General features: G+C 35.7%; 3 protein-coding genes across 4 annotated transcripts in view; 2 read left to right on the top strand and 1 right to left on the bottom strand.

Annotated features, from left to right (window-relative positions):
* The window catches only part of LOC118910320 (signal recognition particle subunit SRP54), a 91,590-nt gene extending 82,482 nt beyond the window's left edge, over positions 1 to 9,108 (top strand). Inside the window, exon 18 of the mRNA XM_057488497.1 lies at positions 8,935 to 9,108. Coding sequence (XP_057344480.1) covers positions 8,935 to 9,093 — 159 coding nt within the window. The 3' untranslated portion in view covers positions 9,094 to 9,108. The remainder of the gene's footprint in view (positions 1 to 8,934) is intronic.
* On the bottom strand, positions 460 to 24,288 carry PPP2R3C (protein phosphatase 2 regulatory subunit B''gamma). Its single transcript, XM_036881375.2, has 13 exons — positions 23,732 to 24,288; positions 16,927 to 17,054; positions 14,720 to 14,824; positions 14,037 to 14,149; positions 13,564 to 13,661; positions 12,630 to 12,700; positions 8,389 to 8,521; positions 7,903 to 7,958; positions 7,750 to 7,825; positions 6,827 to 6,963; positions 4,914 to 5,051; positions 2,882 to 2,941; positions 460 to 730 (listed from the first exon to the last, which is right to left on the bottom strand). Exons 1-13 carry the CDS (start codon positions 23,787 to 23,789, stop codon positions 542 to 544), a joined length of 1,362 nt encoding a protein of 453 aa, XP_036737270.1. The 5' UTR covers positions 23,790 to 24,288; the 3' UTR covers positions 460 to 541.
* Positions 24,001 to 27,958, top strand: part of PRORP (protein only RNase P catalytic subunit) — a 160,241-nt gene continuing 156,283 nt past the window's right edge. For both annotated transcript variants that reach the window (XM_036881372.2, XM_036881371.2), the window contains exons 1-4: positions 24,001 to 24,150; positions 24,302 to 24,419; positions 24,772 to 26,047; positions 27,630 to 27,677. In XM_036881372.2, coding sequence (XP_036737267.1) covers positions 25,059 to 26,047; positions 27,630 to 27,677 — 1,037 coding nt within the window. In that variant the 5' untranslated portion in view covers positions 24,001 to 24,150; positions 24,302 to 24,419; positions 24,772 to 25,058. The remainder of the gene's footprint in view (positions 24,151 to 24,301; positions 24,420 to 24,771; positions 26,048 to 27,629; positions 27,678 to 27,958) is intronic.

Genomic DNA, 27,958 nt, shown 5'->3' with positions numbered 1-27,958 from the left:
TATACCAATGATTTTAATTAAAATATTAACTTCGATACTTTTTATTGAAACATCCTTTTATAAAAAGAAACATCATGGCCAAACACTTCTAACCCAGAAGTGAAATGGCTCTACTCTAATGAATGGGAAAATCTGTAATCTTGATATACATAATGCTTTAGAAGAAGACTCAAGGTTAAATGACCACATAATTTAAACTATTCTTCAAATATTAAAATCTTTATGATGTCATAAATATTCCACAAAAGAACTTCACTAAATATTATACAGACTTAAGGCAGACTCCTCTACCTTCACCAAATCAGACTTGCCATATTTTAGCTAAGTGGAACCAGAACTTTCTCCTAACATGTTAACATGTTATTTGGTTTGCTTCCAAAACTACTGCAACTAAACTCCCCTGTAATACCCAGAACATTTGCTATGTTCTACAGGCATATGAAGTGTTTTATTTAGACCATTTCTAAGGATTCTGCTTCAAAGGTTTTATATGTGGCATTCAAATTTAATGAATACAGTCTACAATCTAGTCTTTGAAAGATCATGTATCATCAGTGTCTGTAGAGTTTTCACTGTCATTTGCAACAAGAGCTTCTCTGTTCTCGTAAGTCCAAAAGCCATTCAGATCAATTAGAATGGTGGTAACTGTGTCTCCTTGATTACTGTTGATTAAATCCTGAAGGGAAATTTTCAAAGGATCCTTTGGTTTTACCATGTCAAAGATTTCATCCTGTGAGAGAGAGAAATAAATACAATGAAATCTGGTATCTGACTCATTTAATTTCTATCATACAGTAATCTGAAATTCAGGGCTGACACTTAAGCTTATTTAAAATTTTTTGTTCTAGTGTTTTCTATTCCATTTAACATATAGGCAATCTCCTTTTCTCTGTATACAATCGCAGAATTTTATTGGAAGATTTCTTAGGTATGTTAATTCATACCCCTCATTTTAAAGAGTAAGAAACTGAGGCTCAGTTAATCCAAGCTCCATTGCTAATTAGTGGCGAAACTAATGCAGTGTTCTTTGAATATGTGTTAACTTCTTAATACTTTTCTGCTGTCTTCTAATTGGTGGTGAAGCAAGGTCTTGATTTAAGTGCACACTCAGCTCAATGTTGAAAGCTTGAGCTAAGACAGTGACAACCTGCACTTCCAGTATAGGTATACTTCATCTGCTTGGGCTGCACGTAGTCACTTTGTTGATGCTGCGCAAGTCTACTGGCACTATTGTTCCAACAGCATTTGCTCACTTCGTGTCTGTGTCACATTTTGGTAATTCTTAACAATATTTCAAACTTTTTCATTGTATTTGTTACGGCAATCAGTGGGTTTTTTTTTTTTCTTTTTCAATGGTTCTTATGTAGTATCTACTGGTGAAGAGGCTGTGAAGATTGTTGAAATGACAAAAGATTTAGGATATTACATAAACTTAGTGATAAAGCAGCAGCAGGGTTTGAGAGAACTGACTCCAATTTTGAAAGAATACTGGTATCAATAAATGTTATCAAATAGCATTGCATGCTACATAGAGATTGTTCTTGAAGGTTTGTCACAGTAGATGTGACAGCAAACTTCACTGTGGTCTTGTTTTAAGAAACTGAGACAGCCACCCCCACCTTCAGCAACCACCACCCTGGTCAGTGAGCAGTCATCAATATCAAGGCAACACCCTCCACAAGCAAAAAGATTACGACTCGCTGAAAATTCAGATGATGGTTAGCATTTATTTAGCTTAAATTTCTAAATTATGTATATTTTTTTAGACATAATATCACTGTCTTAATAGCACAATAGACTTAATACAACAGAGTAAATGTAACTTTCTATTTACTGGGAACCAAAAAATAAATTTGACTTGCTTCACTGCAGCATTTACTTTACTGTAGTGGTCTGGAGCTGGACCCTCAGCATCTCTAAGGTATGCCTGTACTGATGTCAGCCTTTACTCTCGAACTAGGATGGGTAGTGGGTGGGGGAGTTTTGCATTAAAGAATTAGTCACCCAGAATGACACTAAATTGTGCTAACAATTTACTAGGATAATGGAAGAACCACTTATGTATTAGGAGGTGTACTATATGAATATAAGGAATTGGGCACATGTTTTCTAATCTTTTTATAGTAAAACTACTCAAAAGTATTTAGCATTTAAGGAGGCAAATTACATTTTTAAAAGATCAAAATCAGGCCAATGAAACATGAACTTTTAATCTTCTATGTTTGTGAAACTTCCTTCTCTAAGTTAGTGGCAGTTTAAGATGATTAGTTCTTAAGTTGCCTATTGCATAGTTTCAAATTTGTCTCATTTATATTAAAAAATAAGTCCTTTAGCTTGTATTTGGTTAAACTGGCTGGGTTATTTGACTACATTACCCAACCTGAACCTCAATCAGTACTGGACACAATGTTTTTCTCAGCTGGTAAAAGTCTGACTACTAAAATACTAAGTAGCAGTATGTGTTCCAAATAGTGTTTTCCTACTGTAGGACTGATGTCTCCTTAAATAATACCAAAGCAAGTAAGCCCTCTAAAGTGACAGACTAAAAAAGTGCCTGAACTAAATAGTTCCCTAAAATTCAGTTGACAGTGGAATAGACTGCCAAAAGATGTAAGCTATACTGATTCTCTTAATATCCATCAAAATGAATGAACGCTTCCAATGAGAACATGCAAGGCTGATGATGATGCTAAAATCATAAACTATAGAAATCATTAATCCCAGTGTGATCTGAGTTTCTAATGGCTTAAATATCAGTTCAGAAAATATAACAACAAATACTTGATTGGGTTCAGTGTATGATAGTTTTTAAGTTGCTTTATATAAAAATCTCATTTAATGAAAGCGATTATCTGGTATGTAAATTAAAGGAAAAATTAACCTTGACATCTTGAAATGAAACAGGATCTTGTCCATGGATTCTCATTAGTTCCTGTATGGCCTGTATTTAGTAGAAATAAACTTATGAATAAAAATTCAAATACATAACAGCCCCCCTCCAGCCCCATGACTTCCTTCTAGTTCTACTTCTGTTTCTATCAGACTTCAAACCAACTCTTGCCAATTTGATCTTGCTTCTCATCCAGTCAGCAAAACCTAAACAAAGGATCAGTGTAACCATCCTCTTTTCTAGAACTATATACCTTAGCTATCAAGAACTTCAGAAAAAAGTATATAACATGGCCTAGCAATTATTGTTATGACCTGCTCCTCCCATTTTCCAGGAGTACAATCATCATTCTTTAAGACTCCCAATCTGCCACCTCTCCTCCCACCCTACACTTTTCCTTCTATTCAACAGAAACAAATGGAGGTAAATCTCCCTAAACTTTTCTCTTCTATAAACTTTAACAAAAAAATAGTGACTGAAAAAACTATTGAGATCCAGTTGGACTAATAAATGTTTTAGGTGAGAATCATTCACTAGAAAATGTGAAGCTTAAAATTCTTGGTAAATAATCAACTAAATATGTTCTAAGTGCCTACTCTTGTGTGGTGCCACTAATGCCAGAGTGAGCAAAGGGAATGTCTTTGAAGTAGATGAGACTGAGCATACTCTCAGCCACTAGAGTAGCAGCCCTGGATAGCATGACCTAGAGTGCACCACCTGGCCCAGCTTTATTACTGGGATACTGATATGCAAAGGCTTTACAGACAGCTCAGGATTATAGGGTTTAGCACCGTTTTAGTTTAGCCCATACAACCAAGCCTAAATTTTGATAAATGCATGTATAAAATATTTTCAATGTATTTCATGAACAAAATTTAATTTAATAAGAGTAGAAGATACTTAAGGAGATCTTTATGAAAAAGGATTGGATGTTATATTTACTTTGTTTTCCTAAATTGAATTTTCATTTGGTAGGTCTGCTTAAAGTGGGGGCATTCCTATGAAGGATTAGTATATTCTCAGATTAGCCATTAAGCCCATGTAGCATTCAGTTTTTTGAAAGTGCATCATAATACTGGGATTGTAATTTATTCCTCTTAATATTTGCAGTCATTACTACCTAGGAAATCATAATGGAAAAGCCTTTTAAGGAACTTAGAATGAAATTAAGAAATTATACTATGAAACTGAGAAACCAGATAAAGTTACTTTTAAAGTACCAAATTTTTTTCAGTGGAAAAGAAAAAGCATATGGGGAAAGACGGTTTATGATAAAGATGTGAAAATGTCATTTTTATAGTTAAAAAAAAATAATTTCTTCCTACCGATCTTAATATAAAAATCACAGTCTTCTAAAAACTAGCTATAGAGATAAAGTGATGGAGGGAAATACTACTGTACAAAACTATTCCACTAAGCAAAAAAGTCACCATTCAAATTAAGGAATGATTTGTCTTAAAAGGGCAGCCATCCCTCCTTTTACACCTGTGTATCTGAATGCTTATTAGATAAGATATAATCAAATTCCACTTCAGAGCTCATCATGTTATTCTCTGACACCAGGTAAGGCACGAAATAAGTACTTGAACAACTCTCTTACACTGAACTGTGGCACAATTCTAGCCAGCTAAAAAATAATTTTTTTTGTACAGCACAGCAATTAAAAAAATCTACAACTACCAAAGTTTGCAAAACTTCTGCTACCTTTTCTGAACTGTTTAAAAATTAAAGTTTCTACAGGATTTTACATACTAGTTTTTGATCATCAAAGCACAAAATTTCTCATGCATGTTTGTATTTCCAATGGCCAGGATAGACCCTGATATTTACATACTTTTTTAGTGTTCTATGTTTAATCAAATCAACTTTGATTTTACTCATTTATATTTTTAGATTCTGAAATGTTATGTAAACCCTTTCGTTAAACTTAAGTTAGATAAAATTATTACTGAGTAGGAAATTTAAACCAAATGGTATAACATATCTTAAGGAACAATGACTCATTTACACAAATGAAACTTACCCTAAAGAAATAATTAAGGGAAAAAACATTGAGATATCCTTTGTTCTCAATATCAAGTAATTTGAAAATATATTGCAAAGCTGCAGGTTCTTTTCGGTTTTCTAATGCAAGAACAAAATCCAGGTAGGTCTTATAGTCCTGTAGAAAAGAGAATGATGTTCATTAGAAGACTTATTTGGAATTAACTTTTCAGGTGAATATCTGATGATCTGAAACTATTTTGCAATCAAAGGAGGCAATTTTTTTTTAAATATAAGATGAGAAATCCATGTGTATACTTAATGTTGGTTTCTAGGAATTCCACATCAGTTAATCTGTACAGGACAGTTTTGGGGACACAGCTCATTTTCTTATGAGATTTGCTGTGTTAAACCATAATTTTCTTTAATTATGCTTTTGAAATGGATAGGACAATGACTGAGCTATCATACATTACCAGTAGATTTGTATCTTCATTTCACTGTGATCAGTTTGAAAAGTTTATCTGGAATGAATAGGGCAGTATATTTAAATAGCTGTTTTAAAATACTGTGTGAAAATTGTTAATCAGATGATTTCCATTAAGAAACCATCTTGACAGTGAAGTAAGCCAGCCCCAGGACACATACTGTGTGATTCCACTTCTGTGAGGTCCCTGGAGCTGTCACATTCCTAGGGACAGAAAGCAGCCTGGGAGCTGGTGGGAGGGGCTCTGGAGATGGATGATGGGGATGGTTGCTCAATGTGAAGGTACTTAATGCCACTCAACTGGGCACTTAAAAATGGTTAAGATGGGCAATTTGATGTCATGTGTATTTTATCACATTTAAACATACTAAAAAGAAAAAAGCCATCTTGAGACTGCCAGATACTCTACAGTGAACTGACACTGTTCTCAACCAAAAAAAAGCAAAAGACTAAATGAGGGCTAGAAAGACATGAAGAGAACAGAAAGTTCTCTACAAAAAGGGATACTCATATATTACTTTCTTTGCATGGTGAAATGAATACTTGGGAGATTCTCACATAGAAAAAATTTTATATTCACGGAAAAGATTTTTTTAGGCTAAGACTAAGACTTCCTTTCTGCATAAACTGCAGTATAAAGTGCTAAGGAGATGCAGCCTCATCATGTCTAACTCCATGCACAGTTGTAGCCTCTGATTTTCTTTATTCACCAGAAGTCATTAGCAACCACGGGCTCCTCAGTGTAAACCATAGACAGCTGTGGGAATCACAAAACTAAGTTTCTGCACCTTTTCCCCCTTTTCCTTTGCAGTTGGCTAACAGTGGGTTTCTTTAGAAAAGTGCCGTTACAGCTAAATAATAAAACCTAAAAACCCAATTCGCTTCTGACAATGTGACCATTTCTTAAGCATTATTGGTTTGGAAAATATCAGATCCTAAACACATGTTTTTAATACCAAGGGTGGTGATTTTAAAATGCTAGTTAGAATTTCCTTCTTAAGTGTTCTGCATTTTTGTGATAAAAGGACAGGTGCATTGTTAATCTTTAGCTAGTATAACCACTTACAGAAAGTAATAAACTTGATTTTTAGATTTAAATCATGGCATATGTGGTATATCTGACCTAGTAATTTCAGGAATGAACATCAATATGAAAATAGTCAATATGATTTGCCAGTTTTTCATATTTTCTTATTAGTCCACACTCTTATACAATAGGAGCACTGATGATAAAATGAACAAAATAGGAAAATTTTCTATTTGCTCTAAGTCCATAAGGGAAGTACTGTTTTCAAGTGAATTTACCTTAAGATAAAAGGCTCCGAAACTCAAATAATTTGGTTCAGACTTTTAAAGATGCTGTTACACACTGATAGAAAAATAATGCTATATCATGTCAAGATAAGGGCTTGTGGAAACTATGGGAACCTAAATTTTTTGAACTTATTAGAGATGTAAACTACTACCATTTCTCCATCATAAGTGAGACACTCCTGGAAAACACGGTCTAAGAAAACGTTGGTCATGGTTGCTGTTCCATAGCGGGAGAGTTCTTCTTTACTGAGCATGCCATTGTGATCCTTATCAAGATTCAAATACTGGCCTTGAGAAGAAAGATGACAAAAGGACACTTATGACCAAAGTAAAATTCGAATTAAAAGACAAAAGAATAAACACTAAAAAAAGTTCCTTTGTATTGGTTAATATTTTGATTTTCAAACTAACTGTTATAGTTAGGGTTGTGCTCTCACATCAACTATCTCTGCAATCTGTCAGAGCAGCTCAAGGATACTTAAGCCAGACTACTCAAGGATAACCCATCAAGAAGGCCATGGCCTCTCAGCTGTTTCACTTTACATCACTGTTTTCAGTTTGCAAACTTTTAGAACTTAACTAGGTTTTGAAATTAGATGGAATAGGGGTTCAAATATTTCAGCTCTGAAATGCTGGCACTTGAAAGCAGAGAACAAAGATGTCAGAATGAGTCAGAGAAGACCACCAACAGAAACGGAGCAGACTAATGACATTCAAATAAAAAAGTAAATCAGGCCCTAGAACACCTCTCCATCTAGACACAGAGCAGCATTTTATCACAAGGCAAGGCAACAGCTGATGTTCATACTGATGATCCTGAGTTAACAAGAAAGAAGCAAATTCTGGATATTGTATTGAAGAGTAAATGTAGTATCTTAAAAAAGGTACCAAAAATTTTATATGTTGGTATTAAAACAAGTAAATTTTAGTGATCTAGAATCCTAGCTCTTAAGATAACTAGAATATTTTGATCAAGAGGTAAATTAGCCTATGTAAATATGTAAATACTGTCCTTTGAACATCCATTAACTGAGGAATGGATAATTCCAATTTTATCATTATGATAGGAACATACCATAAACCCTTAGGGCAGAAGGAGCAGAAAACCAATTTGTTTCTTGACTCTCCTTAGACAGTTCCTCATCCCTTAACTAAATGAACACAGAGAAATAATTAGAAGATACCAACTGTCAAATGATATAGCTGAGTAGCTGGAAAATACATTTACCTCCAGTAAATCATCTAGGAAGCTGCATGCTAAAATATCTTGAATTTTTATTTTCCCTAGGAACATAAAGAAACTATAATTACTTAGTTTCATTTAAAAAACAAGAGCAACTCTATTTTATAAAGATATTATTTTAGAAGAGCAACAACACAACTGATATTTTAAAGCTTTGTATTTTTCATCAAAGAGAAAAAAATCTCCAGTCTTTATCAAGGACAGCAAATTATGTAAGAAAACTGGCTTCTTTGAACTGGAAGGAATCATGGATTACCCAATTCATACTTCATTTTAGAAATGAAGCTGTTAAGAGGTTAGGAGACAGGCCCACTGTCACACAGCTGGTTACAGCTGGTGTGTATAAATCATAAAAGATCTTTATATTTTAATGGCAATGACATGTTAGGAAAATAAATGACATTTTCAAGACTTTTTCTAATTACTGAGATTTAGAATAATATCTTTGTAATATCTAAGATTTTCTTTTACCTGTTCTTAGAGGATCTAAGAAGAAGAAGAACTTTCTTACTGCTGTACAAACATAAAAGGAGTAAAAAGACTTTTCCAGCCCATCTAATTGTGGCAAAGTAGGGATAAGTTCCAGTATGTAGTTTTCTAAATCCTGAAACAACAAAACAAAATCTTTGCAGTATTATATGTCTGCTCTTACCTCCTCATTAGATGCTGGAATATAATTTCAGTCCTAGAAATTATTCAGCATTTATACTATATTAATAATGAAATACAATCATAATTATGTTAGTAGTGGGACTTTTATGTTAAATTTTGTTTCTACTAATTACATATTACTTGGAATTTAACATATTTTTAAATAGATAACACATTCTACATAGTTCCAAATTCAGAAGGAACAGAAAGGTATTCATTGAAAGTCTTCTCATCTATTTCCTCTTCTCTGAAGTAACCTGTATTGTCAGCTTCTGACGTATCTTTCCAAAGATAACTGATGAACATACAAGTGTATATATATATATATATATATATATGTATTTATTTCTCTCTTTTTTTACACAGGATGTAGCAGCCTACTGTGCAAATTCTTCTGTATCTTGCTTTTCTCACTTAATATATGTTGTAGTCATTCAATATTGGCTCTCAGCCTCTTTTTTCAAACTACTATATAGTATTTCATTGTATGGATGTACCACATCTATTCAGTCAGTCTTCTATTGATAGATACTTAGCTTATTTCTAATCTTTTTGAAACACTAAAAACAATACTATAGGGACTAAGTTGATTTTATAGATATTCTGAGAGAATATAGGATACACTTTCTGTAAGTGGAATTGCTGGGTCATTCACAATTTTAATATATACTATTAAACTTCCTACCTCCTCAAAAAGGCCATATCAACTTTACACTCCCACCAGAAATGTGGAAGCTCTGTCAGTATTTAACCAAACTGTGCTCGAGGAGTGCTACAGTAAGCTCACAGTGGTGCAGCAGAGTATTTTAAGTTTTTCAGGGCAGCATAGTGTCATCTGTCAGACACTGCACAACAGATGCTGCTATAAGCCAGAGCTTTTGAGTTCAAAAGTAATTCACATTTTCAACATTAGATCAAAAAATATTCCTTTAGATGACATCAATCTTTGCAAAGCTAGATTTCTAGCAGTTGCTGTAATAAACAAAAATCAGTGTGGAATAGGAAATGAGAAGACTGTCCAAATTCCCAGGTTTTAGGAATACACATTCCATTAGTAATTGTAATTAAAGAATGAAATTGAAGTACTATTTACTTTCAACTTATATATATATTATTTTTTCAAATGGGTAATGGTAAGAAATTTAATGAATATTTTCATGAATTGTTTAAAATTTGTTAATACATGGAACTGTTCAGAATTTCTGTCAACCTAGAAGCACTATGAAAAAATTACTGAGATGTTAAGGGCAATTGAGAAAGTTTAGGAAACAATGGCCTATTTTACATCTCCTCATTAAAAGCATTATCAAACTTTCTGTTCTCTGTCAATCTAATAGGTAAAAAATGGTATTTTAGTTTATATTTATTTGGCATTTATCTTATATGAAGTTAACATTTTTCTTATATTAAGAAACATTTGTATATTGCTTTCTGCAAACTATATCCTATGTCCAGTTTTGTACTGGGTTAGCAGCCATTTTCTTCTTGATTTCTAGGGGCTCTTTCTACCTGATATTTTTCCAGGCTTGTCATTTTAACTTTATGATGGTCTTTCCTCTATAGATTTATAAAAATTTACCCAGATTTGTTCACTGTAAGATTTCTGAGTTTTGTCGTACTAAAAGGCTTTCCATATTCCATGAATCTATGTTTAAAAGTCTCTCACGTTTCCTTATATTTCTTTTAACAACTTTGTTACTTTTGCTTTAGCTATTGCATAGTGTTTCTAGTTGATCTGAGATACTTTGTAATTTAAGTTGTGGAACAGATGGTATCTCAAACTTAGAATGTCCAAAATGGGACTCTTATCATCCCCAACCCTGGTCCTCACCCTCGTTTTCCAGTGATTTTTCCACTATTTCCAGCGATTACTCAAAATGAAAATTTTAAACTCATATTTGGTTTCTATACTTCCTCTACCAATGCCCCAGCCCCTTACCCCTAACTTCTAATCCAGCAGCAATTTTTTCTGTTGGTGGTGGTGGTGAAATGTGTCCAAAATATACAGTAAATTATTGCTGTATTTATTTTTATATAAAATATTGTTATATAAAAATTTATACTTATATAAAATAATTATTATATAAATGTATTATTTATTTAAAGTAAATCTCTTACTGGCTTCTTCTCAGCCATCACTTTGATTGGGCCACTCTCTGTCACCTGGACTACTGAAGGAGCCTCATAACTATTCCTTCTTTCACTCTAGACTCCTTACAGTTCATTATCCACACAGCATCGAGAATGATCTTTTAAAATGCAAACTTGACAGATTATCTTAAAACTTCCAATGGCTTATTGGTCTCCAAATAAAATCTATGAACTCCTTATCATGGCCTAAAAGGCCCTACATGTGGTTCCTACCTACCTCTCCAGTTTCATCTCCTGTCTCTCTAAACCCTGCTCAGATGCTCTCGCCACACTACATTCCTTCTGTTCCTAGAACAGATTCAGTTTAACTTTGCCTTGGGGACACTAAACTTGCTGTTCCCTCTCTGTGTCATCCTCATAAGGCTGCCTTCTTTCTCATACTTCAAGGCTAAAACTCAAATCATTACCTCAGAGAGGCACCCCTTCCATTTAACTAAAACAGCCCCCAGTCCCAGTCTTACTCTTCCCTATTTCCCTATTTTATTTTCTCCATAGAATTTGTCACTATTTGAAATTATCTTGCTTATAATTTATTGCTGCCTCCCCACTATGCTAGGAAAAAAGCTCCATAGGAGTAAGGTTTAGAATAGTACCTGGCATAAATTAAGTGTTTGGTAAGTGTTTATATAATAAGATTTTGTAAGTGAATGAAAGTTTGCTCATACTACTCAAATTATAGATGTTGGCTCTGGAGATCACCGTCTTTTAAATAAGGAAGACACAAAGTCTGGTTTCAAAAAGCAAAGTGCTATGGTTAGGAGAAATATTTATTTTCTTTGAGAGAAATGTTCTTTCATTGAGAAAAGGGAAAATTACTACTTTTAAAAGACAACTAAAGGGGTGCACTGTTGCTTTTCTCTCCCCTCCTACCATCCCTCTTTTAATTTTTGTTTCTATGGAACGAGGGAAGAAAAGCAAAAACAGGAAAGCATGTTTTGTAAACCAAACTAACTGCTGACAAGAATTTTCCAACATCTGACCGGAGTAGGTATCAACAGGTGGCCAAGGCCTTCCTTGCTAGAGAGAGATGGATAGAAACAAGACTCTTTTATTGTCAATTAATTGTTTTATTGTTAATCTGAATCTTAAAGGAAAGAATTCTACTGTGTCCCTACAAAAGTTTTTAAGTACAAATGTTCAGTATAACTAACATATTCTAGCTACAGAAATCTGAATAAAATAGACTGCAACAAATTTTAACAGGAACATAATAGGGAATTTGCATTTCCTTAAATCTTATATTTGAATATTTACTTCAATATTTAAATGACTAATTAACCTGGGTCACATTTATGCCTAAGACCTTTTCAGTTTCCCCCATAACCATACAGGACTCCATATATGGGAAAAAAGCCTAAGTTGAAAAGAAACATATCCATATAATTTAGATTCCCACACTTCCAAGAAATATAGCCATTTAGATCCTGAGGTTATAATTCTCTGCTGATGACATGACCTAACTATATAAACAGCCTCTTGGTAACTGACCTTATAATCCAAACCAGCAGGTGGGAATATAGTTATATTATTTTTCTCTTATATTTTCTAAAAAAGGAAAAATTGCTGGCCCTTACATTTCATAATAGTCATACATTGATAACACTCATAGATAACCAAAAATTCTTCACTGTTTCTTCAATTTTTTAATTCTGTTAAAACACTATATTCATTTAAAAAATTTCCTTTAAAGGGCTTTTTTTTTTCCCTTTAATTTGGAGGAAAAGAATCTAAAGAGGAATTTCTGTCATCAACATGCATTTAAAAGTTTTTATAATAACATGTTATTTGTAAAAACAAACAAAAACAGAGAAAATAAGACAATAAGAATCACCTGTAATCCCAACAACCAGTGATAACTATTGTTAGCATTTTGGTGTCCATAGTTGTTATTGAAGTTGGCAAATACTTACAGATTCCCGAAGGTACCCTTGTCCAGCAACATCATATAAACTGAGTCCTATTCTTGTTTGATGAAGCCAAACTGACAACAAGAAAATGAAATATTAAGCTATATCCTTTTGCATATATATGGACAAAAAGATAAAGAACTACAGATTACAGGACAAAAACTAGAACTATAGGTACAATATTAAAAACATATTTATTCTCCAAAGCATTACATATTCAGTAACCCAAAAACTCTTCATAACAAAACAAACATAGCAAAGAATTAAAGGCAAATATCAACAATTCTACCCTGCCTAAATTGACAATAAAGTTAACGTCTTTGAGGATACTGTTCTTTACCTACTCAATTTGGTTTTCCACTGAACAGGGACAGTGAGTGTAATGTTTTGACTTCACTGAAGCTGTTTTTATTCTACTGAGGTTAATTACTACAATCAAATATTAAAGGTGGTACACACAGGACTTCACAGATTATGGAACCTAAGTAATCATAACAATTCCAAGTTGCTTAATAAAAACTCCTTGAGTCTGATGCTGCAGTTGTGAGTTTGAAACTATCCAGTCAGGAAACTCAACCTGTAATGGATTGGTGAAATAAAATTACCAGTGAATTAAAATGACTTAAAATCACCATACATAAACTCTTGGTTTAGCTTTTGATATAGCTAGTTAGCTAGTATCTTTAGTATACATGAGGTTTTTGTTTTGTTTGCTTTCTTAATAATGAACCCAAATTTATGGTAGAAAATCTCAGCTCTAATAAGTTACAGAAGAGAATCATAATAATAAGAAAATAAGTCTTGGTAAAAGACAAGAAATTCTGCTATTTAAACTTACTAAGAGAGTTATTTAACATGGAAGGGATACTATAAAAGCACAGACCAAAACCTATGTGATTCCCAGACAGGAGTTTAAGGGGAGTGAAAACAAAATCACCTTTTCTCATGACATAATTAAAGAACTGCATGATGGAAATTCTTCCATAAGAATCTGTATGAAGGAGCTTAGCAAAGACTTTTGCTGTGAAAAACTGCCTAATAAGGAAAGGAAATAAAGATTAAAATCATTTGCCAACATTTTAATATGAAAACGACTTCTGTAATCAATTAACAACCAGCATAAATCCAAACAAAAATCAAAGTAAAAATCAAAATGAGGATAGTTCAAAACTTAAAATACTGTCATACATCTTTGCATTCTATTGTCTTAAGAATAAAAGACTATAGTGTTATATATGAACTATATTTTTAGTAACTTCATACCAATGTAATTTTCTTGACTAAATAATTAAATTTCATTAGTAACTCAAATTGACTCGAACAGTAACCATTAACTTAAATTTTCATTGACATTTATTTGAGACATTGAAAATGCTTAACATATTCCTTTGTTAATAATATTATTCTTACTTGCACTTTGGTCCAGCTTTTTCACCAACTTCCAAAAAATTTTCGTAATTAATCATTGCTTCCTCTCCAATCATAGGTGGTGTCTGGTGCTTGTCCAGCAAAAACCATAAGTTCTTAGAATTGCAGAAATTAAGATGTTATAATTAACAGAACAAAATTTAAAAACATAGTTAAATGTTATTTCCATTAAAACAACAGTCTGATAGTTACTATTAAGATGAATCTCATCCCCTCTTATCCTCTTGCTTACTAATAATAAAAACCACTAGCCTTTATTGAATGCCTAAGTTCTTAAGTTTTCACCTACAGTGCCTCTTTAATCCATGTAATTATATGATGTAGTCATAGATACTGTCGTACTTGCTTTATAGATGAGAACCAAAGCACAGAAATATTCAATCCATTTCCCAAGATCATAGAGCAGGACTGGGATGTGAATCCCTGCGGTTATGACCCTACAGTATTGGTTCTCAACTTAGGCCTCACATTAGAATCACCTTGGGATTTTTAATAAAACAAAACAATTCTTGGGAGACAGGGCCCATGCAAGCTCTGCAGCTGGTTCTGGGTATTACCCACTCTGCAGTATGGGCTCCATTAAGACACTCTGAGATGCTGTATGTCTAAAGTAGTACAAATAAGAAATGGCTAACATCCAAAGCAACCTTTTATTCCATTCTTACCTGTAATTCTTCATTATCTAATAGTTCTCTGCTTTTCCTTTGCAGAAAAACAGCTCTGGATTCCTCTCTTAATTTTTGTAGTAAGACTTCATCTTCAGCTGGCAGCTAAAAATACATAGTAGTTACTTCTACACTGAAATTCTAGACTGTTGGATTATGTAAAATGTATTTGGCTTCATAAAGTCACTACGTATGCCACTGCCTCAGATTACTTTTTGTATTTCAGTTTTGCTTAACTTCAAGTTATCATTCATTTTTAAAAGTTCATTTAATAGGAGGAGATCCACTGAGAATTCATCAAGCAGCAAGGCCAGAAAAAGGCAATGGCCTCACCCAAGTTTCATTTTGTATTTCAGAGCAGTTTTCACTGTAACCTTTGACTGATATAGAATTGAATTAGGACTAAAGATCAACAGTCTTAACAAAGTGTGCTTTTTAAAACTGGATCATCTTACTTGTTGGAGATGGCCAAGCCAGTGTCTATTATGTTGGCCTCCAAGGCAGAGGGGCTGCCCACTGGGGTGATTTCATAAGCAGGGCTTTAAAATGACTCATTCCAATTCAAACTTCAAACAATTTGCTTTTGCTAAACTTCAAATAATTTCCTCTTCTATATCTTTGCCTCATTAACTGTAGCTAAGTAACAATAGTCCAAATTGATGGGTATGTTTTTCACTTTTCATTTCTAAGAACAAAGATGCCATCCCTCCCATCAGAAGGAATGGAGAAGAAAGAAGCATTAGGAGGTGAGGCTGGGCTGAGACTGGACTGTGTTCCAGTGGCCACTCAACCAGCTAATCAGCCAAGAAGAGAAGTGGTGACCAAAGATGATAGGTGGTTTCTCTGAAGCAGTGGGAACACAGAGGAAGAAGGAACAAGTGAAAGAGTGTCGCACAAATTCACACATGCAGACAGGAAACCATCTGGGATCTGGAAGAGGTCACAAAGAGAAGGAAGAGACAGAAACAAGGGTGGGGTAGGGGTGGACTCCCTTGGGAATTGCAAAGGGAGTGCAAAAAAGTTGGTACCAAAGTACAGGAAAGTTCAGTCCTGAGCCCAAGAATGTGGTCACATCAACATCTAGGGGCTGTTCTCAGATTAGTAAACTACTATTTCATAATCCTGATTAGATGAGATAATGAGGATTAAAGTTCTCTGAAGTATGTAGGTACTCAGTAAATGTCAGTCCCCTTCTCACTCTTCCAAACTATCAAAAATTTTCAGTTGCTTCTTTTGAGAAAAGCAGCCAAAATATGTATAATGTGATCCTATTTTTATTAAACACACACACAAACAGAAATATGTGGAAACATTTGAAAATGTTTATTTACATCTCTGGGAAATGTTATGGGAAAATATCAGCTTGTTTAGCTGTTTTATTCTCTTCTCTTTAATCTACAAATGTGGATTGGTCAAATATTTCTTAAAAGGCTGGGAAACACATAGTATTACAGAAAAGTTTCCAATAAAAAATTTGTACTTCCAAGAAATAAGGTAAAATTTTCTAAAAAATTCACTGAATATTAACACCTAACTCCTTAATGCAAGCAAAACAAAATGTTTACTTACTTTGCAAATAATGCTATAATGAGTTTAGAAGATAACAGGTTTAAAAGATACTCAGCTAAAATTCCAAAATTAACTTTTCTATAGTGGTTACATTTTACATAATACTAATTAGATATTATTCTTTTTAAGTAGCCTTCAATTTCAACTTTAAGTAGTTTTCTTTAGGTCTGTTTTATCTGTAATGCTCTGCAAAGACTTCTTTATAGTTTTGGTGCAAGGAAACATATAATTAAGTATACTCTTCAAGTTTTCCATTTTCAATCTATTTTTCAGTTTAGCTTTGAGCAAAATGTTTTACACCTTATAGTGCAAGTAAAAATGGTCATCAACCAAGTAAATCTAAATCTTATAAAAAGCCTGACAACCATAATCCAATAGAACACCTACTATTAATATCCATAAAAATTAGGAAAAGCTTATAACTGAAAAAAGGGAGCAAGTAACAACTTTGTGTACTTATGCCAATTTATATCAAAACTAAAAATTTTACCCAAAACAATAAGATCAACTAGAATGAAAAATATATAAAATTTAAAATATAATCTTTAATTCACTGATTGATAAAAGATTCTTATCTCATTTAAAAAATAACATTTCACTTATAAATTCCACAGGACATTTGCTTAGATACTACTTACCCTATAATAAAATCGGGGAATGGTCTTATAGAATTCATTTGTGTGTTTTCTATCTCCTTTCCATTCTGAGTAGTATTTTGTAAATAAATCCATTTCTTCATCTTTTAATTCTTGCTCACTTTTTTTTTCTGGTAACAAAATAGATTAAGAGGGGAAAACACTTTTAAAATCAAACAATACTTTTCTCAGCTCATCTATATACTATAGTCTAATTACAGTACAAAAAAGGCCTTCACAATTGTGCTTAGACACTCAACATTTGTATTAACTTTCTTTTTTGTTCTTTTTTCTTTGTGCCTCTTTTTCCCTTCACTTCAACCTCTCCCCCATGGTAACCATTTGACATATATTAGTTTCAGGTGTACAACATAGTGACTCAACATTTATACACATTATGAGGTGATTGCCACAATAAATCTAGATACTATGTCACTGAAGTTGGTATCTATTATTAACTATATTCACTGCTGTACATTGTATATCTTACTTATTTTATAACTGCAAGTCTGTACTTTTTAATCCTCTTCTCCTATTTCACCCATCCCGCCACCACCCTCCCCTCTGGCAACCACAATTGTTCTGAGTCTGTTTCTGTTTTGTTTTGTTTTGTTTTAGATCCCCCATATAAGTGAAATCTAGTACCTGTCTTTCTCTAACCTATTTCAATTAGCATAATATCCTCTAGGCCCATCCATGTTGCTAAAAATGGTCAGATTTTCTATGGCTGAGTAATATTCCATTGTGTATATGTACTTTACCACATCTTCTATATCCACTCATCTATTGATGGAACGTAGGATGCCTCTGTATCTTGGCTACTGTAAATAAGGCAATGAACATAGGGTGCACATATTTTTTTGAATTAGTGTTTTTGTTTTCTTCAGATAAATATCCAGAAGATATTTTTTGTTGAATCATACGGTAGTTTAAAAAATTTTTCTGAGGAACCTCCATACTATTTTCCATAGTAGCTGCACCATTTTGCATTCCTAGCAGTGCATGAGGGTTTCCTCTTCTCCACATTCCAGCCAACACTTGTTATTTCTTGTCTGTTTGATAACAGCCATTCTGACAGGTGTAAGGTGGTATGGTATCTCACCGTGGTTTTGATTCGCATTTCCCTGATGATTAGTGATACTGAGCATCTTTTCATGTGTCTGCTCGCCATCTGTATGTCTTTGGGGAAATGTCTAATCAGGTCCTCTGCCCATTTAAAAATTTTATTTTTTGGTTTTTTGATACTGAGTTGTATGAGTCCTTTATATATTTTGGACATTAACCCATACTGGTTGTATCATTTGCAAATACCTTCTCCCATTCAGTAGGTTGCCTTTTTGTTTTGTTGAGTTTCCTTCACTGCGCAAAAGCTTTTTAATTTGATGTAGTTCCATTGTTTATTTTTGTTTTTGTTGCCCTTGCTGGAGGAGACTGATCCAAAAAAAAATACTGCTCAGACTGATGTCTAAGCACTTACTATACCTATGTTTTCTTCTAGGGGTTTTATGGTTTCCTGTCTTACATTTAAGTCTTTAATCTATTTTTAGTTTGTTTTTCTATAGTATAAAAATGTGGTCCATTTTATTAAAGAGACTGTCTTTTCTCCATTGTATGTTCTTGCCTCCTTTGTTGAAGACTAATCGACCACATAAGCAACAGTTTTGTTTTGGTTTGTTTTGCACACAATAGCAATAAACATTTATTTTTCACTTATTGTTTCCAGGACAGGTATTTACATTTCACATGCATTATTTTATTGAGTCCTTTACTGTGACACCAAGAGGTAGGTACTCTTAACTAATCCAATCTTTTTTTTTTTTTAGGTGTGAAAATGGCATGTAACTTTTTCTTTTTAAACCATTGGTTTTATTTCTGGATTCTCTGCTTTTTTCCATTGATCTGTGTGTCTGTTTTTGTGACAGTGCCATCCTGTTTTGATTTCTATAGCTTTGTAATATGGTTTGAAACCAGGGTACACAGTATCTCCAGCTTTGTTCTTCCTTCTCAGGATTGCTTTGGCTATTCAGGGTCTCTTGTGGTTCCATACAAATTTTACAATTATTTGTTTCAGTTCTAAGAAAAATATCACCAGTATTTTGATAGGGATTGCACTCAATCTGTGGATTGTTTTGGGTAGTATGGACATCTGAACAATATTAATCCTTCCAATCCATGAGCAGGGTATATCTTTCCATTTATTTTTGTCATCTTCAATTTCTTTCATTAACAGTTACAGTTTTCAGAGAACAAGTCTTTTACCTCCTTGGTTATGCCAAGGTGTTTTATTCTTCTTGATGCAACTATGAATTAGGGTGGTTTCCTTAATTTTTTATATTAACTGTCTTGAAATACCAAGAATCACTATTTTCCACTGAAACATCTTCAACCACTTCTCAGCTGTTCACTCTTTTTATCATTGTACTTTTTTATCATTGTCTCTTCCTCAAGTCACTGCCTCTCTTATAGACCTCTGGAATGTTCCTAATTCATTGAATCAAAAGTACTTACTGAGCACCTACTATGTACAGACTCAAACTGTACTAGAGACTGGTGCCAGAGAAGTGAGAAAACAGGTGCACAGCCCTTGAACCCATGGAGTTTCAGCCTCATAATCACTGTTCTACCTGACTGCAAAACCTTTCCACCTGAAGCTTATACATCAGGGTGCTATTACCCTTCAACCTACATGCTGCTGGTATGTAGCTGTCTCATTTAGCCATTCCTCCACACCTGTTTGTGGACCATGGCAACTGGTGCACAGAATTCTCACTGTCTTCCAATCACCAAGGAAGAATAAACATTTATGAGGGTGACTGTGACCCCTCGACTCTGAAGAGTGACATATCTGTTCCATGGCAAGACGACAGGTCCTACCTGCTCCTCTTTTGGAATCTTAAACTCTAATATACTCTCAGATAATTTTTCTCTCTTCTGGTTATTCAAAACCTCACTGCCATAAATACCCACACTTCTGCCTCACTGAGAACTTCGGTTTTGTGATCTATTTTCTCAAAAGTTTATCTTCCTCTTTCTGGTCTCACCTCCTTCCCAACATACTTGTAGTTGTTCCCCTAAACTCCTCTTATGCTTCCATTTCTGCTGCATTAAGTTTTAACCTTGCCCCATCTTATAATGTTTATTATGGTGCAATACTGTTGGAGAAAACTGCAAAATTTTGCAAACTTTTGGTCTCACAAATTTATTTCATAGTTACTAATTGGTAAGTCTCTCCAAAACACCAGTAGTCCCTGATGTTCTCTTGCTTATTCCTCTTGGTGACTAGCTGCTCCAAACCTTCACTACGTTCTGTGCCTGCTCTGTGTTCACCCTCAACAGATGACAGTCCCTCTTTCTTCACCAAAAACTAAGTCCACAAACATCTAAGTGGATTTAGAGGAAGGATGGTATCAAATCTACACCTTACTTTCTTCTTGCCAGTTTCAAGGGAAGAGGTATCTCTTCTCTCACTCAAGGCTAACCCCTCATTCTACCCGAACATTTAATCTCAGCCTTTCCATTCTCTTGTGCATTGTTCCATTATTTCATTATTTATTCCCACTCCCCCCAACTCCCACCACTCACTTTAAGTACCTCCAAATTCTTCATTTCTACTGGCTTCTCTTTAACTTACAAATACACTGAGGTCTCTCCTATCCCTCCAAAAAACTCATTCCTTTCTAACTGCCACATAAAACTCCTTCCTTTCCTCACCCTCTCTTTCAAATGAAAAGCCAGTACTGGCTATCTATCTCTATTATCCCTACTATCTTCTCTCTCATTCCCTCTTTATGCAATCCTGCTTCTGCTTTTACCACTCTACAGAAACTGTTCTTGCCAGGGTAACCAATGCCCTAATTTCTTAGTTTAATGGACACACCTGTCTCTGATTTCTCTGTTAAATTTGATATTGTTGGTGATTCTAACCTGGCTTTTATGAGACCATACTCTGTTGACTTTCCTATTTTTTTGTTATTTCATCTTTTTTGTTAATCCTTCTTCCTCATTTCAACTTTTGTAGTTTGACTTCTAAGTCCCTAACCTATATCATTAACCCAGACACTGCCCTTGAACTCTCAACTCATACTTTCAAAATGAAATATTTAAATCTCATGCTCCGACATATCTAAAATGATTTTCCCCATTCCCCCACCTTACTACTCATCCTATAATTCCATATTTTCAGTTCAGCTAATGGTATTTATTCAGTCACTGAAGCCCAAATCTGAGTAATTTTAATTATTTCATTCAACTACTCTAGATATACACAAGTATACATGTAAGTGTATGTGTTTTGTGTCCATACAAACAATACAACTTTCAACAGTGTCAGGAAAAGCTTCACTAACATGAAATCGAGCAAAACAAAAACAAAAAACTGAAGGAGAGGAAGCAAGCTATTCAGATATCCAGGAGAAGTGCATTCCAGGCAAAGAAACAGCCAGTGACAAGGCTCTAAGGTCAGAATGTGTCTAGTGTGTCCCGGGAAGAGGCAGATGGCCAGTGTTACTGCAGCACAGCGAGCCAGAGGAAAGAGTTGATGAGGGAAGGCAGATAAAAGAGGTCCAAGTCACTAGGTCATTGGAAAGACCCTGGTTTTATTCTGGTGAGGCAGAGAGCCACCAGAAGCAATAAGGAGGCTAATGCAACAATCCAGGAGACAGAAGGTGATGGCTTGGACTATGGTGTCTGCAATGGAGGTAGTTAGGAGAAATATATTTCAGATTTATTTTCTTTTTAGTCCCAGGATTTGCTGACACACTGGATATAGGTATCAGACAAAAACAGCAATGATATCTCCAAAGGTTTTGACCTGAGTAGATGGGGTTGACAATAACTAAGATGAGGAAAACTATGAATGAGCAAGCTAGGAAGGAGAAAAGAAACTCAGTTTTGGACAAATTAAGATTAATATATCTATTAGATCTAAGTGGCCATGTCAACTAGGCAAATAGATATACTAAAATGGCATTTGGGAAGAAGTCTAGGCTAGACATATAAATTTAAGAGACAATAGCAAATATACAGCATTTAGATCCTTAAGACTGGATAATTTTACCATGAAGGTGAGTGTAGATAGAGAATAGAAGCTGACCAAGGACTTAGCCTTGGGTACTCCAAGTTAAGTGGTTGAGGAGAAGAGGAAGAAAAAGTAAAGATGAAAAGGGATGACTGGTGAGGCAAGAAAATAAACTGAGAGTGTGTCTCCCATAAACCAAGAGAAGAAAGTATGTGTAGGAGGAGGGAGTGAACTACTATGTCTCTGGCAGGTCAAGTAAAATGAGGACTGCAAACTGACGACTGGGCATGGATCACTGATGATCTTGACAAGCAGGAAATAGAGGCAAGTGCAGATTTAACAATTCTTTTAACAAGTGTGCTAAAAAGGAAGCAGAGAAATGAGGCATAGGTAGAGGTAGAAGTTAGGATAAAGTTGAAGATGGGAGAAATACCACCACGTTATTGCTGATGGGAAAAGGACTGAGAAAGAAAAATTGATGATGCAGGAGAGAAGACTTGAGTACCCCCTTGAGTAGGCAAAAATGGGATCTAGCACAAAAATGAAGGAAACAGCCCAAAATAGAGGTTGTACAATTTATAACATTTACTTATTATTTTATCACCTCTCCCAACACTAAAGTGAAAGTTCTATAGGGACAAGGATTTTTGTCTGGTTTACTGCTATAACCTGGAACAGTACTTGGCATATAACAGGTATGCAATGGAGTGGGTTTAAGCGTGAGGAGGAGAAGAAACCACAAGCATCGGTAACTTTTCCAAGCAGTCTTCCTTTAAGTGGTGCAGAGGAATGTAGTAAAAACTGGAGGGAGATATAAGATCAAATTTTTTTTTAAGATGGGATATTACAGCCTGTTTGTCAGAGCTGATGGAAATGATCCAGTAAAGAAGGAAAATTTGATAATGCATGAAAGAGATGATTAAGACCAGAGTGAAATCAGTGAATAAAACAAAGGGAACACTATATAATGTTGGAGTGAAGGAACTGCCTCAAATAGGAACTTGAACAGTTGATCATCTTAATACTGAAAAGGCAGAGTGTATGCGCACCTATGGGGGGAATGGACTGATAGCAGTGGGAAATGGAAGCAGCTCAAGTTCTTCCTTGCTTCTACCTTCTCAAAGATGTATAATACAAGTTCACCAGCTGAAGGTAAGGAGTAGGCTAGGACATATTGGAGGACTGGAGGTTTGGGAGAGAAGTGGTGCTTTAAAATGTAGGAGAGTGAGTATCTAGGAAAACACGGAAGAAGTGTAAATGAATGAATGAAAAGTCTACTTTAGGTTAGGGGACATGAATTAAAAGTGAGACAGTTAACCATGGTTCCGTTTTCCTCCTGCTGCCCTGAGCGCAGATGTGGAATGAATACGAAGGACAATTTAACCATCGGTTAAAGTGTTAAAGTCAAAGGGACAAGTAAACACGGATTATGAGATCTAAAACGGATAGGGAGGGAAGTGAAAAGTGTGATAATAAGTAAAACGTAGTATCAATGGGCTACAGATTCTTGTAAGATAGAAAAGTTGTTGGACCCTGGGTTGTCAATTATTCCTCACAGGTCAAGACCATGTTAAGTAAGTGGATAAAGTAGCTTTTCATTCCCGAAAAGCCCAGGGAAATGTGGGTCAAACCTCTCTGGATGACTAAACCACATTTCACTCTGCCTCCTGTTAGGAAAGGTTTTACAGAAAGCGGAAAATGCGGCTCCCTGCTGCTGTTCCTCTGGGTTCTCCCGCGACCGCTGAGAGTTTAGGGTCGGGATCTCTCTGCAAGTACCCCTCCCAAACTTACGGTTTGGACCGGAGTTGGGCGTCGCTAACCGCCGACGAAGAGTTTCTTTCCAGTCCATCGCTGACACCCGCGCAGCAGCTTCAGCATTTACAATTTACTAATCGCTCCACCCACTACCAGCGCTGTCGGCAAACACCACCCAGCCCCGTAAAGGTTAGGAAGGCCGCTCAGTCGCCATCTTTGACATGGGCGGAAGTTGGATGAAGAGGCAAAAATTACTGTAGGAGAATACGGCGACCACGCTAACAGCGGGGCAAGGAGACGTAGAAGGGATGGAAAACGAGCCTCCTTAACGCAGCGTCCCAGCTTCATCAAGCCCAATTTAAAAGGCACTATGTAAAGAAGCCCACGGTTTTATCTAGGGCCTTTGGCGCATGTTGTACCACGTGACTCGAGTCATTAGCCGTTTCCGGCTTGAGGTAAGAATTTTCTTCTTTCACAATTTCTTTTCATTGTTCATTGCGGATATTTGGAGGCCCTAGGTCCCATGCACGTAGTAGACGCCTTCGGCAGCCGCCTCTGCCTGCTTCGTTCCCCTTACTCTCAAAGATCGCCTTTTTCTCCTGCCAGGCTCCGTAGGATGCCGGCTTCCGGTTCAGTTCCGCCCCCGCTGCCGGGCCGTCGCGGTGCATTGTGGACGCGGTAGTTTCCGTAGCGTTTATGGTTGCGCCAAGCGTGAGTCCCTGCGGTGAGTTGTTGATTGAAGTGAAATTTGCTCTAGCCCTGCACATTAGGTGGCCCCCCCTTTTCTACCTGAGTTGTTGGCTCTGCTCTCTCCCCACCTCCCCCACCTCCATTCCCTCAGCTGACGGGCTGGACGGCCAAGGGAGAGTTGCTGTGCAGGATCAGGGCCCCCAGACTTTCGCTTTCGCCGCTGTCCTTGCTACGACTGGGTCTGGGGTTGGAGGGCCCCTGGTTGTGGTTTTCGACTTTATATTCTTTCTTCAGCAAGGCTCCCATGGGATCCTGCCCCTTTTCAAGAACAGTTGTGAATAACGCGAGTCGAACTGAGCGGTCGTCTTTGTGCTTTTTTCCCTCAGGTTCGGGGACTAGAACATAAGAGACACAAGAGGATTGCTGCTCTTCCCCCAGTTCTGGGGCCTGCGACGGAGGTTGAATGTCCCCGGATGGTTGTTTAATGGAGAGAACCCATCAGACTTCCTTGCTGTAGGCCCAAAAGCAGAAGAACCTTTGTGAGAAACGGAAAATCATCTTTTAAGAAGCTGGGCTTCGATTTCCCGCCTTCCTCCCCACACCAATCCTTTAATTATGCTGTAGGAGTAGGGGCTTTTGACCTTCCCGTATCTGGTGCTGATCTCACTGTAAAATGACTTTCTGTTTCACTGGTATTCGAAGCTTTTCTAAGCCTTGGAAGAGCAACCCATACCTTGGGCTAGGCCCAAGATACTCTTATATCTCTGTCTTTCTCAAAGACTGCTACAGCATCAGGAACCAACAGAAGTGGTTTTCTCTTAAAACAGTGTCTCTACAAAACACCAAAGGAGTGAATTCCCTGATTGTGAAGGCCAGATATCTCAGGAAAAGAGATGAGGGCAGCAATGAGCAAGTTTTTTCCGATTCTCCTCATCTTTTTGCAGCTGGAGCAGCTAAGAAGAGATCACTGATAAATCCTAAGAGTAAAGATCATGCCTTGCCATCTGTGAAGAACACTATACAACTCCCAACAAAACCTTTGAGTTCAGAGGAGTGGGACAAACTTAAGGAAGGTTTTAAAGGAAAGGCTAATTTTGAAAATTGGATCCTTTCACAAATGGCTCACTGCCATAGCTCTGTAGATATGGCCAAATCTCTGCTAGCCTGGGTAGCTGCAAAAAACAATGGTATTGTAGGCTATAATTTGCTGGTCAAGTATTTGTTTCTCTGTGTCTTTCATAAGCAGACTTCAGAAGTAATTGACATCTATGAAATCATGAAAGCCAGATACAAGAGTTTAGAATCTGGAGGAAACACTCTACTCATCCGGGGATTAATCCATTCAGACAGATGGAGAGAGGCCTTCCTGCTGTTAGAGGACATCAAAAAAGTCATGGTCCCTTCAAAAAAGAACTATAATGACTGTATCCAGGGAGCCCTCCTTCATCAAGATGTAAACATAGCTTGGAATTTGTATCAGGAATTATTAGATCAAAATCTTATTCCTATGTTGGAAACTTTAAAAGCATTCTTTGATTTTGGAAAAGGCATAAAAGATGATCAGTATTCAAACAAACTGCTAGACATTCTTTTGTATCTAAGAAATAATCAGCTATATCCTGACGAATCACTTGCACACAGTGTAAAAACATGGTTTGAGAGGTAATTTTTATTTTCTTCATATCTACATTTTGGTTATTGCACCTGTTAAAATTCCTATACCTAAATATATATATACCAGTTGTACCTATACCTAAAAATAGCTTCCTCCTTTTTTTAAAAATTAGTGGCTGAAAATTACTCAGCATTATTTCTCCGTTAAGACAAAATTTTCTTGTCCTTTTGAAAAAGTAGTAGCATAAGCAAGTTGTGCTAATCTGCACCTATAAAAGGGAAATTACAGAGCATTTGTCATTTTTCTGTATTTTTTCCTTTTAGAAGGATCACTTGTTTTCTGAGGTATTTACTATGATGTGAGAGCTACAAATAACACTTGTGGCTGGAGCTCATAGCAAGAAACTGGAGCTATTTCTGGATCATTATTTTCAGAAGTTCTGAAATCTAGTGACTGGTATAATGTGCATATATATGTTTTTTCTATGCATTTCATTAGCTTGGATGGTTAGAGATGACAGAATCCTGATCAAATTTGATATCCTGTGTTAAAATAGAAAATCTTCATCCTTTTAGTTCATTTTTATCTTTCTGTCATCCACTGCTATCTCCAAAGCTCTCCCCTTTGCTTTCCTTTGGCTTTTATTAATGTTACTGATTGCATGCCTGTTTATTCCTTTACACTTTATTCTCTGATTTCTTCACACTGATTTACTTTAGGCTCTTTCCTAAAAATTCATTTTTTTTCACTTGTTTTTCTTGCTTTTCTACTCATCTTTACAGAGCTTTGAAGTAGCAATCATGCTTAATTATACCTTATTTAAAACATTTATTGAATATCAGCAGAAGAACTAGATTGTGAAAATCTTTGAATGCCAAAGATTTTGGATTTTACTCAGTTATCAAGAGTGTTGGTGTTGGGAGTGGAGTTTTAGAAAGGTAACTGCTAAAACAGAAAATATTGGAGTGGGATTAAGTTTGGAAACATATGTTTGGAGCAAATGGTAGGTTTGAATAAGAGATGATAAGACCTTGAATTAAGAACTGGGGAAAGAAGGCAAGGCAATAGAGCCAATAGGAATTGTGGTGGTAAATGTAAGAGGAAAGAAGAAAGGAAAAGTTGATTGAGCAAATAGAGCAAGTTGTTTTGAATGCCTCCAATTAGGCTAGGCATCATAGTTGTTTTAGTGTTGTAAGATCTGTGGAGAAGACATTCACAGCCTAATTGGGAATACAAAACTTGACAGTTGAATAATAGTGCTGTAAAAGAGAAGTTACTGGGGGGCAAGAACAGTCCCTTGCAGCTTTATAGGGAAGATTAGAGTTGAGTTTGATTTAGAGGTTATCTGACTTTTGTCAGTGGCTTTCTGTATGGGTCCTGTGAACGTAGATTTAGAGTTGAAGATTGAGTGTTGGATGACCACTGAAGGAAAGACAAGGAGATGCAGAATACTATAACATCAGCTCCTTAGCCTTGTCACGGTTTATCAACCACTCCTCCATTGAACCTTTCTAGGGATCTAGCATGAACTTTTCAGAGCTCTTGCCTGCTAGTTTCTAAATACAATGAATATTTTTTGATTCAGTAAGAATCTGACCTGATGATTTTGTCTTGCAATCTTCTTTATAGTGTTCCTGGAGAACAATGGAAAGGACGATTTACAACAATCCACAAAAGGTAAAGGGCAATAGTTTATTTTTAACTTGCTTGATTCAGGTTTAGTAGGTTTTGTTGTTACTGATTAAAAATTTTTTTAAGAATTCCTTAGAGATAGGACAGTTAAAAGTTAAGGTACTCAAGATAAAAGCTATGTTTTGCATATGGAGAATTTGCAGTGCTCAAAATGTTTTTCCTTTGGGTGCTCTGACCCTGGTATGAAGCCTTAGAGATGTTTTCCCTTAGAGATTAGGGACCCAGTTGTATTTTAGGAATGACTTTAAAAACTTATCTGGATGCCC

Source organism: Manis pentadactyla, chromosome 11 (genome assembly GCF_030020395.1).
Source record: "Manis pentadactyla isolate mManPen7 chromosome 11, mManPen7.hap1, whole genome shotgun sequence".
Taxonomy (NCBI): Eukaryota; Metazoa; Chordata; class Mammalia; order Pholidota; family Manidae; genus Manis; species Manis pentadactyla.
The sequence above is the reverse complement of the archived record's forward strand: the minus strand, read 5'-3'. Positions and strand labels throughout refer to the sequence as shown.